Source organism: Perca fluviatilis, chromosome 4 (assembly GCF_010015445.1).
Source record: "Perca fluviatilis chromosome 4, GENO_Pfluv_1.0, whole genome shotgun sequence".
Lineage (NCBI taxonomy): Eukaryota > Metazoa > Chordata > Actinopteri > Perciformes > Percidae > Perca > Perca fluviatilis.
In genome coordinates this window covers 26,138,440-26,158,580 of record NC_053115.1, presented here as the reverse complement: position 1 = coordinate 26,158,580, position 20,141 = coordinate 26,138,440, and the positions used below count along the sequence as shown (strand labels likewise).

At 40.1% G+C, this 20,141-nt stretch overlaps 1 protein-coding gene across 3 annotated transcripts in view; it reads right to left on the bottom strand.

Annotated features, from left to right (window-relative positions):
• LOC120557651 (synaptotagmin-2-like) overlaps positions 1–20,141 on the bottom strand; it is a 40,492-nt gene that overhangs the window by 11,505 nt on the left and 8,846 nt on the right. For 2 of the 3 annotated variants that reach the window (XM_039798188.1, XM_039798190.1), the window contains exon 2: positions 26–251. In XM_039798188.1, the coding sequence (XP_039654122.1) occupies positions 26–227 (202 nt within the window). In that variant the 5' untranslated portion in view covers positions 228–251. Of the gene's footprint in view, positions 1–25; positions 252–5,414; positions 5,549–20,141 lie in introns of those variants that run through there. The other variant, XM_039798189.1, reaches the window with a different exon arrangement.

The following is a 20,141-nucleotide window of genomic DNA, read 5'->3' as shown; positions in this document are numbered from 1 at the left end:
GGGGATGCACAGCAGCATTACTTACACGGGATTTTATCAATTTCATTCAAGAATTTGCTCTTGATCTCCTCAAACATGTCGTTCTTGCTGATCTCTGTGTTGTTGGAGCCAGAGGTGTCCGGCACCGAGGTGGAGATGACAGCCGGAGTGGGAGCCATGGTTACGGTGGTGACACCGGTGGGCTCAGCGGCCGCCACGGCCTGTGGCCTGAACAAGTTGAACTTCATTGTCAAAGACTAGGCGCAGCGTCCCTGAGGCACACACAGATCAGAAAGAAAAGGGAAGGTAAGATAAAACCGTAGTACCATGACCTCAGCGGTGACATTTGGAACAAACGTGAAAGTATTTTATCTTCATTTGTATTAAAAGACTTTCAGGATATACTTACTCCTGAGGCTCATTGTTACAGGTGTTTATTGAATGTTACTGTACTTAAAACAGTTTCTTTTGGCTGAGTGGGAAACACCAAACTGATGTGTGTTATAGACTAGAAAAAAAAACTTAAACGTAGTGCTATAAAACCAACAACAATTTTGGATGATTTATTTATCTTTGAATCTATTTTATTAAATTAGTTCAACATTAGTGGGAAAATGGGCGCTTATTTGCTTTCTCTTTAAGAGATGCTAAATGTGATACTACTCTCATGTCTTTATCAGCTAGCAGGCTGGTTCTCTTTTAAAGCGTAACTCTCGCCAAAATGCATCCTAGGGTCTTTTTGTGAATGTACCCGAGTCAAACTTTCGTTTAATGCGAGTGCTAGGGCCACTACTATGATCGCAGTAAAATCGCTATTTTTAAAACACTAAGAAGGCTCGACACAACATGAAACTTTGCTCGAAGTATCATCAGGGGCTCTACACATGAACTCCAACATTGAGAACATTGTTTGTGTACACAGAGTTTACTAAAAAGAAAGGTTTTGAACGACTCACTTTAGCAGTTTGTTTTTCCGGTTTCCGGTCGCCACCATCTTGCCAGTCTAAAAGAGTCAGTCTTCGAATGCGACAGGAGGAAATGTCATTCTTGTATGAGGCTCCTTTTTCAACTACAAGGTTATATGGAGCTAAGCTTTAGGAGCTTTCCATCTTTACTCTCCTCCCTGTTACGTTGCATTCAGAAATCAACTCTTTTTGACTGGCAAGATGACTGCGAGCGGAAACAACAACTGCTAAAGTGAGTTGTTCAAAACCTTTCTTTTTAGTAAACTCTGTGTACACAAACAATGTTCTCAATGCTGGAGTTCATGTGTAGAGCCCCTGGTGATACTTCGAGCAAAGTTTCATGTTGTGTCGAGCATTCTTAGTGTTTAAAAAATTTGTATATTTTGATGTGATCATAGTAGTGCCCCTAGCACTCGCATTCCATTTGTCCAAAAAAACGAAAATACGGTAAATCTTAAAAGTGGCGTTTCCTTTCTAATTATGCTTTTAAACTAAAGTTTGACTCGGGTATATTCACAAAAAGACCCTAGGTTGCATTTTGGCAAGAATTACGCTTTAAGTGAAACATAGGCCCACCAGCATCTCTAAAGCTCACTAAATGACAAAATGCATTTTTTCGTTTCATCATTACACATGCTGATTCGATATGATGACAGCGTACACCCCTTGGTTGCCTGGCAACCTCACAGTGACAACAAGACTCCAGGAAGACTTTGTGAGCCTTAAGGTGTGTTCAAACAGAATGCAAGACAGAGATTTAGAGGCATACAAAATAGCATACAAAGACATGAGTGGGTATGATTTGCCATGGGAAACTGAGGCTAAGATACATCCGCCCGAGTTGAAAGTGTTTCAACTTGAGCACAAAATACAGGTAACCCCTGGGCTTTATGAATCTACTTCATCCGCACACAGAGATTAAAGGAAAAAAAGTGGAGAGACTGGAGGGAAATAACAGAAAGAACTGGAGTCAGTGTCTGAGCTGAACACAAACACACAGGTACACTCCTACATGTACAAAGGAGCTTACAGCTAATGTCTGTACAGTTAACACATCGGCTGTTTGTGGTGAATCAACACAAACTGCACAAACAGTCCAGCAGTCAAATTCAGGCAAATGGCGTACAGTGAAAATGTTCTTAGCTACAGTCTGAACACACCGAACACACCTTTAAAGGTGTTCAAGAGAGCCAGGCTCACTGTTTCCCCCTGTCTATACAGCAGTCTTTATATGAGAGTAGTCTATATCCACATGAAAATCAATGAACAAGAGACTGATTCTTGAATCTTGCTGTTTGTGAGTTCACTAAAATATAAAACTTTTTTCAAAACAGTTATCAGGACATAGACAGCGGGGCTTTTGTTTGTCAGAGCATCGGCATAAGACTGGATTTTATGATTAAGCTAGTTTAGCTAACTTTAGGTATATCAACATTAACAGTCTTTGGTTTGGAAAGACTAGGATTGCCACTGTTTGTTAGAAATTGACCTGTGATTAGGGATATATGATACCACAGTCAGCTAATCTCAGTAAGTTGTACGGCAGGGATACAATAGTGCACAAAATCCCCATGGTTACCACACATTGATCGCCTGGCGTTTACTCGCGCAGGCGAAATGTCACTTCCCGTATGAAAAGCCCTTTACACTGTACATGGATTGGATTCAAAACTGTTTTTTAAATCGGTTTTCGTGATGTTATAGTTCCATTTCCTGCGTTTAACCAAATGCATGCTGGGATAGACAACCTCTTCATGACTGTAAATAATAAAAAAAAAATGAAGCTGTTATGGAGTCTGTAAATGATATGTAGATGGCAAGTATGCATATAAAAAATGACTTAAATTTGGATTTGATATTTAATTGCTGACATGTAAATGTATCAATAAAGGAATACGTTTTTGAATACATAATATAATGCAATAAAAGAAACAGAGCTTAAATAATGAGCTGACTATTCGATAAGTTGATTGATAGAACAAGAATTGCCTATCATTTTATAATTGATTAATCTTAAGTCTTAAGCAGAAATTTCAAACTTTTGAAACGACATCTACTTGGCCGTCATTCGCAATTCTCTGACATTTGATAAACCAAACATTTAATTAATTAGTCACGGATTAATCACTAGTTGGAGCCCTAAGGAGGAATAAACTACGGTAAATTGTAAAAACAAGTAATGAGGCTGTAATTAAAAAGTGGTTTCACCACATTCTGAGAATAGCAATTGTCTTTTCACAATGGTTCACCTTTTTATCCTCTTGAAATTTAATCCATCGCAAAACAGCTGACAAAATCAATTTACCTCCCAGCCTCAAGTGAGCATTATATTATTTATTTATTTTCTGTTTTCTCTTTGCATAACTGAGCGACACCAGAACACTATTAGCATTTATGAAGGTGTTGATGCTCTGGTCTAAATTAGGCTCCCTGTTTTTTTTACAAAACAGAGAAAAACATATGCTGCAGATAACTGGACACATCTGACAATTGTAGCATCAACTCACTTTGGATTATCAGTGAATTATAATTTTGGTGCAGGGAAAAATAAATCCTTCTTTTTATTGTCACTTATTAGATTACTTAAAGCAGAGAGGAATATTACATTAGTATGGACATGTCAGGCAAAAACTGTTAAGTGGATTACATTCTATCAGCAAGTATATTTTTACTGCAGAATGATACAATTCTGGGAGCTAATAGTGTGACAGGCCGACTGGTTTATTTTCAGTACTGAACACTGTGATTTGGACGCTGCCTTAATGCTTTCATGACCCCCCACCAGCTCAACATAATGCTAAAGAATAATTGGCAACTTGACAACCATTTTCTTGTTCTGCAGCTATAACGTCTCCATGTTTGTTTGTTTTTGTTTGAGGGCGAAGAATTCGAAGGAGAAAAGGGTTTTCACAGAAAAGGTCACAAAATTAGTAATACATTTTCAGGCAAGTAGAGAAAGCATTATGTAATTCACTCCTTTAAAAAAATAATCCTTAGTAGCTTACTATCACTGCTACGACTGTTAAGCATGTACCATCGTATGAGGAAGTAAATAGCGTATAGCATAGAAACAAAATAAATGAAGAGAACACTCAGCATGAAGAAAAGATAAAACAAATTGGGTACAGGTGTCTTAGTGTGTGTGTGTGTGTGTGTGTGTGTGTGTGTGTGTGTGTGTGTGTGTGTGTGTGTGTGTGTGTGCGCGCGTGCGCATTTGTGTGTGTGTATTATCACAGCTCTCAAATGTTAAGAGCTATCCAGAGGATTTTTGTTTTATCTCCATCTAAAAACACTAAAAGAAAATGATCTGTCTCCGTTTAAAAGATGGACTATTTCTATCTGCTGTTTAAATGAGCAAGGACAACAGCTGAGTGCAGAAACACACACACACTGAGTTTATGTATCAAACTAGATTGATATACAGTGAGTCTTGTGCTGTGGAGACATTTTTATCTAAAGAAGCTCACAGTGCATGTGAGGATTTCTGTATCGCAACATGAAAGTGAACCAGCAGGCTTCTCTGTCAACGTCTGGCAAATACAATCATGATGTAACCTCATCTCCATTGACTCAGAGAGTATTGCATTCCAACATGTGTATTTTCCGCGTGGACTTATACCCTTTCTCTCATCGTGAGGTAGGATTTGTGGTCAAATCTGTGCCGTTCACATACTGCACATATGGTACAGTAGAGGCCCGTGTGCTGTGGGCCGGCAGATTATTGTTGCTAAGCAATCCTGATAGTGTCTATCAGCTATCCAGAATTGCCCACAACCTGCCTATAGCCCAGGTGACCAATTGGCTCAAGGCCAGCGTCAAGTCACTGCCTGAGTGGTGGGCATGGGCATGATATGGGTGCCGACTGCTCTGCTTTAAATAACGATGATTAAAGTTTTAGCTTCAACAGGGGTCCCTCCAAAAAATATAACAGTTAACTTTACGTCTGTACAAGAAATCAAGTAACCATCGCCTTTAATCACCTCTAACAAAACATTTCTGCAGCTGTAATAAACACATTCAACATTCAGGATCATTTCTGCATTCCAGATCCAAATCAGGAATAACTCAAGACTCTTACTTCCATAACTTAGCATATGCCTTCTGTTTCAGGGATGAGGTTATTGGCTGAATGCAAAATACACCAAAACACATCCATAGGTCCGCTTGGTGTTTACCTCTGTGCCATCAGCACTCATTCCTTATCTGCCTTTGATTTCTGCAGCTCACCACTGGCCAGCATCACTCAGCCGCAAGAAAAAGGCTCTGACACATCCTGATTCACAAGGATATTCATGTACAGAGAATATAATCACAGAGTGCAGTAATCGTAATAGTTTGTCGCGACTCACTTAGTTTGAAAATGCAGAGGAGATCCTCTAGCCATCTTCTAGTTGTACATTTTGATTGTACTCACGTCACTTAACCGCCCCTTATTTAAAAAAATATATATATCTCCAAAACAAAACTCACCTGTCAGATGTGGTATTCCGCTTCGTGAGGTGGCCCATCCAATATCAATAACTACAGCTATAGCTACAGTCCCTCAGAGCTGTGGTAACATAGTCTGATCTCTCCCATAAGCAGAGACTGCAGTCTCCTCTCACTTCTCTCCACTGCAGCACTACACCCCTCCTCCGCCTCCTCCTCCTCCTCCTTCTCTTCCAATGCACACATCTCCCCCATTTTCCACCCTCCCATCACACACCTCCTTACTCCCTCTCCCATCTCTCTCCCTCATGCTCATGCATGCAGCTTCTTTACCTCTTTCTCCCCATCTCTCTCTCTCTCTCTCTCTCTCTCTCTCTCTCTCTCTCTCTCTCTCTCTCTCTTTCTCTCTCACTCTCCCCAACCTCATTTGTGATGCTGCTCACACAGCTGATTGCAGCATGCCACTCTTTGGGGTCTGGCATTGGAGGGCAGTTGTAAAGATCAATATGCACACGCTTTGGTGTGTGTGTGTGTGTGCGTACGTGTGCGTGCATGTGCGTGCATGCGTGTGTGTGTGAGCGAATAAAGAGGAGAACAAACAAGGTAGGTAGCAGGACAGCTGACGAACTCTTAAGGGTGTGCTGACTTTACCACATCAGCTCCAAATAGTATCACAATGAGCTCATATAATTAATTGGATCCCTATACACTTGATCTCAGAAGTGCGATATAACCCTCTGGAGAGACCTTTCCTCGATAAACCCATTCAGAACGAACAACTGAAACCAACAATGATTAGGTCAATTTGTCGGCCTTTCACTGATCCCTGAGGAGACTCGTCAATGATGGTTGAAATTGAGCAGATAGCAAAGCATCTTCTCCAGTTACAATACAAAACGTGCAGCAGCCCACAGCGTTGAATGTAAAATCATTCCATCATCAAATCTACGAATGCATACATAGAGATGAGAGTATTACAGTATTCTTGAATATGAAAATCAGGATAAAAACTGAAAGTCCTCATAGCCATTACGTCATTCTGCACGATAAACTGGATTCAGATCAACAATGCATGAAAACGTCCCTCATGTTGTTACTTCTGTACATATATTTGAGCCCTTTTCAATTTCAGCATTTAATCCTTGTACTCCCCTCAAACCCTCTGTCCCTGCTCACGCTCCTTGGGGAAATACCTCTCTGTGTGCTCATGTTCAGCTAGCAGCTGTCAGGAGCCGGTGTGAGGTGCCTCCTCTCACTTCAGGTTACACTGCAGGGAGCTTCTCCTGCCAGAGGGGGGCAGCGATCTCACACAAAACTGCTGCATCACAGAGATTCCTTTTTTATTGCTTTTTCTATACCATTCATATGTACAGAAGAGGATTAGGGCCACATGTGAAAAAATGTATTTGAGTTCTGAGTTTAAAGTCAGAATTCTGAGGGAAAAAATTCAGACTTTTTTCCTCTCTCTCTTTTTTTTTTTTAAAGGTGCTGTAGGTAGGACTGGGAAGATCCAGGACTTAGCCAAAAAATATTAACATCGACAACTTCTCAGTCCCTCCCCCCTTTCTGCTAAAGCCCAAAACGTTCTCCTAAGCCCCTCCCCCACAAAGGGAGAATGAATTTCGTGTGCATGAGCAGTGATAGACACCCCACACACACGGCGGCCTGCCCGATTGGTGCATCTGAACAGGGAGCTGTGGATTTTGGCAACTCACACTACAGGCTGTAGGTGGTGCCAGAGGAGCCAGATTTCTTTTTATTATTATTATTACCTGCTTCATGTAGTTCTACTCGAACATAGGGTCAGTTTCAGCAAATATGACAGAAAGAAAAAAAACAGTCTTACCTACTGCACCTTTCAAGGTGCTCTAAGCAATGTTGGGTGACGTTATTCTTGTTGTCGTTCAAAGTATTTTCAAACAAAATGAGTCTAGCTCATTTTCATCTGCTAGCAAAAATTAAAGTGACACAGACTACTCTTTTTAAATGAAACATTTAGCTGCAGCTTTGTAACACTGTTCAAGATCGCCAAGGTCTCTTGCTTTATTAAGGGTGGATATCTCACTTGCCTTTTAGTCTAAATTTCTTACAGTTTGATTTTTTTCTTTCATCCGGTTCTTTAGAGACATTGTCATCAACTTGCGAGTTACAATAGCCTACATAACTCAGAGTGAGTGAATTTGGTAGACTGTGGTGGGTATGAGGGGATGTCATGGAAGTGAAAGGATGTTGGATAAGGGAGAACTGAAGCAGCAAGAAGAAGTTAGGAGGGTGATGTTGCTGTTTTGTGGTTTAAGGACTGAGATACTTCAAGGTAAAAAAGCTTGAGAGATGGAGTACAGCATTGTCACTGTCACATCTGTAAAAGTAAACAGGAAACCTTGATTCTACATTTTGGGAAATATGCTTTCTTTTCTCTTTCTTTCCAAGAGTTTAATGCAGTCAGATCGGATTCTGCCTGGCAACACATTACTTGCGTGATGTGGCAAAAAGCAGGTCGGATGGAACATAAGGTAGGATAGGGTTGTAAACATTAACTGTGGCGCTAGCGTGGCTAACTGGCTAACAGAAGTTGCCCTCAATGTGGTACATTATACAGCTTCTTAACAAATGCTTCATTGACAGTACCCTTTGTCATTGTCCTTGCACTCAGTGCAGAAAAGCAGCATCCCTCCTTGCTCTGCTACTTGCAATATTCTGCCTGTCAGTTATATCAATAAGAATACATACAATAAGTCCTGAATAAGCAGTTACTCCAAACTCCTCTCTAAACCAGCTGGACATTGTCGAACTTCACGATTTTGTGTGTCAAAGTTCAATCAGATGGATCAGATAGATGGAGATGAGAAGATCAATAACATTCTCATGTTGAACGGACATATATGAATGGAGTCTAGCAGCGGTTAGCTTAGCTTAGCATAAAGACTGAAAACGAGGGTAAAGACTGAAAACGAGGGGAAACAGCTGTCTGAAGGTAACAAAATCCACCTACAAGCACCCCTAAAACTTCCTAATTACCCCGTAATGTAATATCTTGCTTGTTACAGAAGTAAAAATGAAAGATTGTCAGTGTTTTCCCTGGGTTTGTGGAAGAGCTAGGTGCACATATTTGGCGGGCAAGTTTAGGGGTCCACCCTCAAAAAAATGTTACATTAAAAAAAAGCAATTCCACATAATTGTGCACCATTATTACCACTATATCTGTGTCTAAAACATTGGAAACGTTAAAGCAGATAGTAAATAAATAACACTCAAAAAGATTAAAGATAAAACTTGCTGAAGAAGTCCACTGGGGACTACAATCATTAGATCTGAAAAAAGTAATTTAGTTACATTTATTTGGCTAGGGTGCTGCCCAAAACGCACCTAAGCCTTAAAATGGGAGGGAAAACCTTGATTGTGGTTTTTACAAAGGGTTACTATTTTGTGGCTGCAGCATCAAGCTTAAACTGATTTCCTGGAGCTGATTGTAAGTGAAATTAAAAGGCGCCGGTAGGTACATTTTGTTAACTTTAGACACAACCAGAAGTTGTCTCCGATTTTCTTTCTTAATGCACTTCTAGTTGTTTTTATGACTGGGAGACGAAATACGATTGTTATAACTGGTCGGACAGATTCAGACTCAGACCATTACACACAGCTTTAGTGACCCCCTTTAAAGGTTAGGGTGGGCTATACAGGACAGCAGAGTGAGCGTTTGCTGTAAGGACTCACTCACTCCCAGCTCACTGATCCATTGTGCTGTCTCAATGGAAAGTTCCTACAGTCGTAATGGCATTTAATACTAAGAATGGCAGCACTCATCTAAAAATCTGCATTGGCAGAGGAGGAAACTTGGCATCAACAATAACTTAATTCACTCGAAAGTAGATTTAAGACACAATAAATCCAGACTCCATTGTGAAATAAATTGCAAACAGGAAGAATGGAGGACAAAAGAGGGCAAAGAGCCAAACTAAGCAGCATTCTACAGATAGAGAGAGTCAAAAGATATCTGATGTAAGACACATTATTCAAAGTGAAGTCAAATTTTACTTTGCTTTGTAGAAAATCCTGTAAGGCTGCATTATGAGTGATTAGAAAAATTTTGAATGACATGTTTTATTAAATACAGATCCCATTGCATTTACCTTCAGTATTTTTAAAGCAGAAAAGATAGATGGAAAGCAGAAAAGATGATAGATAAAAACCTCTTGTACAGTAAGTTTCAGCAAGATCTTTTAACAAAAAAAAATATATATATATATGTATATATATATATATACATATATATACACACACACACACAGAGTATATCCCTAAATAAAAAGCAACAACATTTAATCAGTAAAAGAGTTTTGCCACCAGCTAAAAATTCTCTGTAACTCCTGCAATCTTGAAGTGTTTATCAGATTTAAAATGTTCTAATGAAGTAATTGTCAGCAATTCTTTTCATATAACCTTCATATATACAGTAGATTAAATAACAATAATATCAGCAGCCCTGAACATCCATGTTATTGTCCTTATTATCAATAGTAGCCAGATGACACGTTTGTTAATGATAACAAAGTAATGTTACAGATTTTCCATTCGTCTGGATGCGGATGCAGATGTAATCAGCTAATGTTCTCAACCAGATTTGATAAATCACTTCTTGCTTCTTGACTCAGCAGGTTTGGTGCCTGGCAGAGTTTAGTGCAAGGTCACAATTCAGCTGCATTATCATCCAAAGTAGTGATAGTACAGTAGGATTGGTTCACTCGAACTCCCAGTGCATTGTGGGATACTCTAGCTATTCCCTGACTCTCTCATTTTCTCAGAGCATCTGCGAATGAGTAAAACTCTCTCTCTCTCTCTCTCTCTCTCTCTCTCTCTCTCTCTCTCTCTCCTAGTCGTCCTCTCCACAAAGGATGAGTCAGGCCTGAGGACTGTGCTGCGCTGGGACAGCGTATAAAAGTAACACAACCACTATCAAAGCCCCAGATAACCAACATAAGCCGAGGACAGCTGCTGCTGCTGTCGACGTGTGCTGGGACGTTTTGGTCGAGATTATTCGTCTCCTCTGAGGCAGCAGAGAGGATGTAGAAAAGACTGCACCCTCTCAGCTCCTGCAGGGAGTGCTGCAATGCAGGGGTGTACGAGAGAAACACAAAGCTTGAAGGCAGTTTGTTCAACTGTCAGCTGCTCACACTCTTCCTCCATTTCCTGCCATGCCTCGCTTCTTCCCCTCTCGTCATTGCTTTTATCTTTTATCTTTTACCCTTATCACACATACACACACACACACACACACACAAGGCACTTCTCTGGCCGGTCATTACTGCAGCGTAGACAACAGTAAACAGAAAGCACCATATGGTCTTAGTTGGCTTTGTACATCAGTTGCAGTGTTTGGGTGTCTTCCTTGGAAGTAAAGTGACAGTGTGTCTGTGTTTGCCTCTATGTTTGTGTGTACGTGTCCGCAAACACTGAGGGGATTTTTTTATGGAGTGTGTCGAGTGGGAGGACGGCTGTCGAGGGGAAAACTCTTTTGCTCTGACAGCAGCTTTTCACTGTAACTGAGTTACTGGCATGATGATACTATACAGTGTCAGTCACCAAGTATAGGAGAGCTGTGGTCAGTCAATAGCAACATGATCAATATCAAATGATCTAAATTAAAAGATTTGCCCCCAAAACCTGTTTATTAACAAAGCAAACAAAGACTTATTATTAGGATTCTTAGGGCAGTTGCATGGACTATCAAAAGCTCAAACATGTTAAAGGTGTGTAGAAAAATGATTTGAAGGGGAAGTGAGTACAGACTGTACAGATATAAAATTACATTTAAAGCTGTATGTTTAAGGGCATCCTAGGCCTCCAGTGATAAGTTGATGGTGAAGAGAGGACAGAAAATGAGAGGACAGAGCTGGACTCGAACTATAGGCCTGTTGGTGTTCTTGGTAAGCACCTTAAAGCAACATTATATTCATAATTATATTCCTTTATACATGGCTTCCCTAAAACTGGAATAGAAGGTTTATAACAAACATTTTGACTTGTCATAATTACAGGAAAGGTGGAACTAATAACATTAACAAGGGCTCATTTTAAGGCCCTATACACACACACGTAGCTGTTTTTTTTAATTATTATTCTTTCTTTTATAACTTGTCTTATTTGTTTTGTATGACGATGCTTTATGTAAAGCACTTTACATTTCCTTTGGGTCTGAAATGTGCTATATAAAACTGCCTTGCCTAACATATTCTGAATGATTAGACCTCCTGTACAGGAGCATCATTGAACCCATCACTCTCTTCTACATGTTACTTCACCATGCTCATTTTCACCAACAGCAACAAACTAAAATCACATTAAATTATTCCTCCAACCCTCATGGACACTGCCATCACACGCCATAAAGCACTCACCACAGCAGACGACCCCACCCACCCCCTGAACTCATGCTTCACCTTACTCCCATCTGGTCGCTGACACAGATCTCTGATCTGTAAAAAAGCATGCTACAGATGGCTCTCTGCCATCACTGCCCTCAACAAACTGTAGCAATAATACTCAGTGGACTCATGTTCTTGTGACTGTATTTTGTTCCTTGCGGCTATGTTTTTGAGATTGATGTTCCTTAGTTCTTATGTGTATACAGAATGTGGAAACAAATTTACCATACAGCTTTCTGTCTGTCTGTCTGTCTGTCTGTCTGTCTTTGTTTCTGTAACAGGTGCAACAAAACTGACAGTAAAGTGTTTTGCTTCAATTGAAGCCCTGTTTGTACACACCACAAATTCCGGAGAAGACATCCAATCAGGAAACAAAGCCTAAGTAAAAACACCTATGTGGGTGGACTATGGGTGTCTTTGGTCTAGTCCAGACGTACACAGGTATTTTTAAAAACTGGGTTTTTCCTTCATTCGTTAAAATGTTTTTTAAAAAGAAGCCCATCCACAAATGCACTGTTTAGAATAATCTCCATCCACATGAAAACACAATTGAAGAGTCAAGAGCAAGCCAAGCCAACAAGCCGTGATATAACCCCAGCTGTGTAAAGAAGAAGAAGAAGATGTTGGCCAATCAGAATCCTAAAAAAAGGCGGAGTCTGTGTCTTGTTAGTGTTGGATTATGTAGCAGTGGCCTCTGTAGTGCATTCTGACGCCTCCATTCTACAGTACAATGGACAAGTAACTGTACATTTATGTGTAAACCAGCCTGTTACAGTACCAGCACTATTTTGACCACGTATGCAATTGCAAGAAATGTCGGAGACAAGGCGTAGGGAGATAACTTCCACACACTGACCTTACAAGGCCACAATTTTGTTTTCCCTGTCTACACGACAACACACAAATGGCATTTCTAAAAAGTCTTCACCCTGGCCAGAGTTTTCCAAAAGCTCTGTTTACAGTGACCATAAACGTTGTCTCCCTACTAACAGGCTCCAGGCCTGGGTTAACAGGCTCCAGGCTCCCTCCTAAGCCCCACCAACAGGCTCCCTCATGGAAAAAGCTACGTTTTGAAAAAAGTACCTGTGTAGGTGTGAACTAGGTCTTAAGATGTTTCAGGAGGCCATGCCAGTGAGCCATCATGCACTCACCCAGGGCCCTGGAGTTGGTTAAATGAAATGGGATATAGTCATTATTAATTCCTGCTCCAATATGTCAAAATGTCTCTCATGTAAAAGGGGCCTTTAAAGTAGGATGTGTAGGATCTGAACATGTCTGAGTTTGCCGCCCCTCACTGGTAGTATGAATAAAGTGGCAGAAACAAAGCACACTGCTAAGTTCCTCCTGGACTCAGGGACACTGACAATAATGGGCTGAAAACATATAGACCTCAATTTGCACAGGGGTCATATCTTTTTTGCATAAATGCCATCTGAAGAAGCCTTTTTCATAGCACGTTTTTACTTGTCATAGTAGGAAAAGCACAGATGTTACTAATAACTAATGACTTTGTTCTATTCAAGTGTCCAAGTAAACCATGACAGTGAGCCAGTATGCACAATACCAGGACCCTGAAAATGGATTCAGCCATGATTGCTTTTATTATTTACACCTGTTCTTTTTTAATGTGACTTAAAAATGTCTCCTGATGTGTCATTCAGGTATATGAGCTTTCTATGATCTGCCAGTGAATATTAGTCCTGCACTCATTACAGGGCAGACAATCTCAATCCAAACGTTTCTATTCTAACTTGCTTCAACTAAACTTACCCCTAACGATAGGGCGTGGAAATGATCAGTGACAGCAATTAAAGCAATGCATGCATGTGTGAAATATATGAGGTGTGAAGGTGCTAAATATTGTCAAAGTGAGAAGAGAAGATGCAGAGTGAGCTAACAGTCCAGATACCAAGGCTGACCAGGTGAGATACAGAACAGCTGACTGCCCTCCCAGGTCAGACATTTGCCTTCTGAACTCAACCAGGACTGTCCACTACAGGAGGGAGGTACCTTTAAAATAAAAACATGAATACAAATCCAAAGCTCTTGAAGATACCCATTTATAAAATTCTTTCAAACAATCAAACTGTCCCCCAAACCAAATGCATGCTTGTCCACTGAGAATTAGTCGTGAATGCCACAGTATGTTACCATCTGCTTACATCATGAAAGAAGCAGAAAACAATTCTAATCACAAGGGAAAAACTAACAAAAGTAATTAACTGCATAATGTCTTTCTACTAAATTTCCCCTGTGAGTGGGTGCACATACATTCGCTTAAAGGCAAACCATAATGCCCACAAACATTTCCCTGTGGTAATGAACAATGAGACAGGAACATCTTCGAAAAGTGGAATTGAAAGCTTGACATATAAAAAAAAGACAACTTCCTTGTAACTTAGCTAAAACACTGTATGGAAATAATAGGAATAATTGTAACCAATAACAGGCATTCAGTGCACAGACATGATACTTGTCTCTCTGGAGTTTTTGTGCAAAGGTTTTCTTTTCTCTCAACACTTGAGTCATTCTTCACTTTCTGTCTTATTCCTTTTCTCTTAACCTCTTTCCACACCATCTAACTAAAAGGAAGGACTCTGTCTGTCTCTTGGTTTTCTTGACAACCGTTTATTCCATCGACTTACTTGGCGGATGTATTGCTGAGGACCCAAGGAAGTTGACTGTGAGCTCTTGATATCAACAGGACATATTTAATAGTAGTGCGTTGTGTAAACACTGTGTTGTGTATTGAGAGGGGACCCCTATTACCTGTTACACCACCGAACAGCATGCTGCGTACAGCTTGCTCTCCTTCGCTCGCTACAGTACATTCAAAAACAGATGAAGAAAGAGAGACCGGGGATTGTTACAATGTAGTAAACTAAAACATTTCAAGCATCAGCAATGTAATTTTCAAAATGAACACTTTTGTTCCCAGTAATAGCCTGGTACCAAATAGCTAGCTGTTAGCAAATGACGCGTATCCTCTAGCAATGCTAGAAGATGTAACTGTCATGGTAGGTGTATTGCTCAGGACCCAAGGAAGCGCAGTGTGTGAAGTTGTTTTGAGTGAAAGCTGCAGGCAGCAACACCGTAGGCCAAGCAATCAATCTCAACAGGCCATTTTTCAACGGGCCCTGCACTAGTAAACACAAATAAGCCAGATAAATATTAATTGTACACATCATCAAGATTGAAACCAACACCATTGAGATACGTACACATACACGCTTTTTTCTTCTTCTTCATGGTGCTGAAAATAGCCCGAACGACTAGATCTGGATATTGGTGCATTTAGGGAGGGAGAAAGTGACATTTAGAGACAGAGAGGGAGAAATAAGAGAAGGAGGGAATACATCTATCCATCAGTGAAGGATGTATTGCCTAACTGCACAGATCTGGGGCAATATGGCGGAGTATTACTGAGTAACAAGAAGCAAGAAGGGACACGAGTACAGTGAGTAATTATCTGATCCTTCTGCACCGACTTCTTTTCCTCTGGCCTCGAAACCATTTCACATCAGATTTTATTCGAGACGCTTGCTAATTAAACAGTGAGCAGTCATTTCCCTACCACCTTCTATTCCTTGTTAAAACGCACATGAAGTGATGTGGATGGATTTGGAAGCAAAACATTTTAAGGGTGTATTACTAAACTCCCCAGGCCAAAGGCAAAGCAATGAATACAAGAACCAGATGTGTCGATCGTGGCATCTTCCATTTTCCGCTCCAGCAAATTTCTAAATCTGTCAGGGGTTTGGTGCTGGGAGAGGAGAAGACAAATTGGTATCATTAAGAAAGCCCTTCATCAGCAAAATGCTGCATCAACCCAGATAAAAAGGCAGAAAGATCCTCTTTGTTCTGTTATTATAAACAATAGATCACTTTATTTAATGTGATGTTTTAAATATGTTTTTAAGTTCAGAAATAGAAATAATATTTCTTTAGTGTTGTTTTTGTTTCATGCCTCTGGATGAAATGAGCTAAGAGTCAAGCACTCAGAGTGACCAGTTGAGGGCACTATATATACACACAGTATTTCTCTTACAGAGGTTACCACTGTCAGTAAAATGGCTCTGCATGCTTAAAGGAGACTTCATGCACATTTCAGCATGTACGATAGAAAGTCGTCCCTACAGTTTATACACCTCTAGCTTACAAGTGGGTATCAAAAGTAATTTAGTGGTAGAGCGTACTTCAGTATTAAAATACTCTTTAAAGCAACACTATGTAACCTTTCCCGCTTCGGTCCCCATACAGGTTGTCTCATTGGAACTACAGCTTGCGCTAAAAGTTACATAGTGTTGCTTTAATTCTTTACCACTACATTTCAGATGGAAATAGTATACTTTTTACTCAGTTTTACTCCACTACATTTAACTGAAGCACAATTACTTACAAAAGACAGTATTTATTTATTTGTCAGATGTCTATGAGTTGTTGAAACATTTCCCCTCTAAACGTTGAGGCCTAAAGAGATAAAATTATAAATTTTTTTCAGAAGATTAGTGGAAAAATACAAAATATGAATATTAATTTGTGTCATACAGAACCTTTTTCTTCTTTTATATCACATGAATCCTCAATCATATGATTTATATCGTGACCCTTTGGAGGGGGCCCCACCGCTAGGCAGGGGACCACTGGACTAAAATACCAATCTGAACATAAAGTCACTTCGACCTGCTACCACAGTAGAGATTACTATTAACAATCTCATACAAGTAATGTCATATATAATTATATATCACTCACTAACGAGTACTTTTACTTTTGATATTGTGCATACATTTGGTTGCCAATACTTATGCACTCCTCCCTAAGTGGAATTTTGAATGCATAACTTTTACTCTTAACAGAATAATTTGACATTGTTGTATTGTTACTTAATCTTAAAGCTGCAATAACTGATTTGTTTTGCCACTGGGAGGCAGCGGAATATAACATTTTGGAATATAACATTGACATACTGTCACCTTCTAAGTTGATATGAACTTGTTATCAATTAGTTTCCTATGTAAACGTCAGCAGTTACAGAGCAACATTATTTTGAGTTGTGTTTCTAGCCTCCAAAATCCACGCTCTTTCAGCTCTGCTTTGGTCTCAACCAACCAACTCCTAAGAGAAATATCTGGCTCTTTAGCTGCAAAACGCTCCACTATGTTCACCAGCTAATCTCTAACTGTGTCTGTCTGCAGTTTGGTGCTGAACAGGTAGTGTACAGAAGGTATATTTAGAGCTTTTTATCTGAAACCAGATGCCTGCTGAAGCCTGAAAACGATGCTATGGGAGCGGTGAGAGTGAACCAAAACAGCAAAGTTGTGCGCCACACAGCTAAACAATGAGTTGAAACTCAGTATAAAGCTCTTTAAAGTTAAGGCAAGCTGCAGATTCAGGTTATATTGTGTTATTATAAAAAAGAAATATTGATAATAGCTTTGTAAAGGATCTTAATACAGAATCCAACACTGGTACCAATTACTCAAAAGCTGAGACAGCTGCTGCTTATTTGGTATGTACTTCACTAGAAATGCGAAAATGTTCCATTACCTCCTCTGACATCAGTTTCAGCTGTTAGCTTTAAAGTATTGTGTCACTGACTAAGTAGCACAGAGATGCACACATACTGTACAACTACCCTACTGATTGTTGCCGCTTCAATCTAGTACTTAGATATATTAATTCACCATGAAGCAGTCAAAATTGATCTGCTGAAAGGTATTGATCCTCCTCTGCAAGAGACTGCAGAGGTTGGGCTGAGACTGACAGTCAATACAGTCATGTGCGTACTGTAGTCTTCACTGAGGCAAATAAATAAAGCACATGGCAGACCAATGTACTACGGTAATAGGGCAGCTGAAGACATGAAAGGGGAGAGAGAGAGAGGGGGAATGACATGCAGCAAAGGGCCACAGGGCAGAGTCGAACTTGCGGCCGCTGCATAAAGGACTAAACCTCTATATATGGGCGCCTGCTCTACCAGGTGAGCTACCCAGGCGCCCATAATGTTGGATTTTTTATCAGTGTGGAAATCCATTTGTATCTGTCTGCCATGTGGTGATGGGCAGGTAGTGTACAGTCGGTTTATCAGAGCTTTTTTTGTTGCCTGGAAACAATGCTGACGACAGCGGTGAGTGGGAATCTGAGCTGATACTGTAAATGCTAACATGCTCTGTAGAGTCAACAGAGTGATAATTACAGCTCTAGTTCTCAGTAAATCTGGTTCGGTTGCAACACTTTCCCTTTCAACCTGTATGACCGCTTGTAACTTCCCCCTCTCTGTCTGATTTTACTCCGGTCTGTGCTGTGGATTTAACCTGATGCATCTTGTGGGTAGGCATGAAGGGTTCGATACGCTAACTGACCACAAAAAGCTGAATCTTGGTCAACATTTAATGGCTTGTTGATTGTGTTTGCTCACAGTTTGAATGCAGTTAGGCTGTGTAATGATCCACATCACCTTTTCCAGGCAGGTCGAACCTTAAAAGAAATGGGTTCTACTGTATCCTCAGGCAGACAAGTGTTGTCTTTATAGCATTTAACTGACAGGAAACATATCAGTTCAGCAATTTTGACAGGGAAACTCAAGAACTGCTAGTGATTTTCATTATTTACACATGCAAATCATCCAGGAACATTTCCATCTTGCACTATTTCACACATGCCATGGCTATGTCGGAATAGATGGGGCAAGGGCGAGTCCAGCAGATGGCAGGAAGACTTGTGGATGCCAACTGCCATAAAACTCAACAGTAGAAGGAGATGGGGCAAGGCCAGATGTACGTGTACCTGGTGGAAGCCATCTCTTATTATTTTAGTAAGCGGGCAAGGAGCTGTTTTTGACTGGTGCCTATGTAATGTATTTAATATTAAATTAGTTTTCCAGAGTAATTGCAAAAGCATTGGTTTGAATGCTAAACCATAAACAAGTCGCGGATTCAAATACGTCATCAGTAGAGTTTTGTGAGTGGTTCACTCACTCCACATGAAAGCAATTTTCTTCAGATGGACGTAACCCTTTACGTGCTTGTCCCTGCAATGGTAATGCTTTCATTTACAACACAGCCGTATCAGCATTTTCCCTGAACAGTACAGATTTCCCTGAAAATCGATCCCTGTTCCCATTCACACACAACCCCAAGCAGGAAATGTTCCTGAACATTTCAGGGATAGACGGCATGTGTTAAAAGGGCTTTGTTTTGTTGATTGGCATACTCTACATAAATAAGTATAAATAAGAAACATCATCAGTGTGCTTCATGTACATTGATGCACCAGACATCCTGTGAAAGAGGATCTCAGTGAGGACAGGATTATAGGCTGCAGGTCAGAAATCCCATTTCATGAATCATCAAGCAGCAGAAGTCCTCCGGGCATGAACACCTCTCCACAGGAGGAGCAGTAAGGTGGAAACTTGAAGGAGCTCAAATGAGGCCTCCTGACAAACTGCAAGAACTGTCCACAACATGGACTGAAACATCACTGATATTAAGATTTCCAACATTCCAAAACCGATTTCACTGTCACCAAGCCACATCCAGTCACATACAAATGGACCAGTATGGGTCTACCAAACCTACAGGTAGGTTCAACCATTAATATAATTTATCCAATGTGGGAGGAGACCATTGGGCTCAGGCGTTGTGCCAACCAGGGACGTACACAGACATTTGGAGGGGCTATTGCTCTAATCTGGAAAAAAGCCCTCCCTCCCAAAAAAACTAAAACAAAAAACAGTAGCAGTAACAGTAGCATGCATATATATATATATACATACATATAAAATTACAACATGACTACAGCTAGTAAAAGTATTTTACTCGATCCCCAGGTTCTCAAATGCTCTGTGAACTGGAGCTCTCTATATACATAAAATAATAACTAATTCACAATGCCATATACAGCACAGACACTATTTATTGCGTATTTATTATTAATTAAACATTTGTTTTTAATTTAATTTTAATGTTATTAGCCTACTCCAACTTAAAGAAAATGCCCCTGATAAAATAGGCCTACTTCACATTAAATGAATAATGTAGGATGGTTGTTTGACATTATCAAATGCTTCTCTCACAGCTGGCCTGCTGGCAGTTTTAATCCAGCTCTGCAAAGCTGCAGATCTTTTAACTGCTTCATTGAGCTCCTCTTCTTCAGTCGTCTTTGTTGTGAAGGCATACTTAAGCACAGAAAACTAACATTAGGCTATAATTAAATTTTTTTAAATGCAAAGTTTATTACATTAACCAATTGGGACATTCATTTATCATCTCATAACAAAGTAAGGCGACTTTTATTTTCACTTCAACGTCACGTTGTTTGATTGTTGGTTGAAAACTCATGTAAG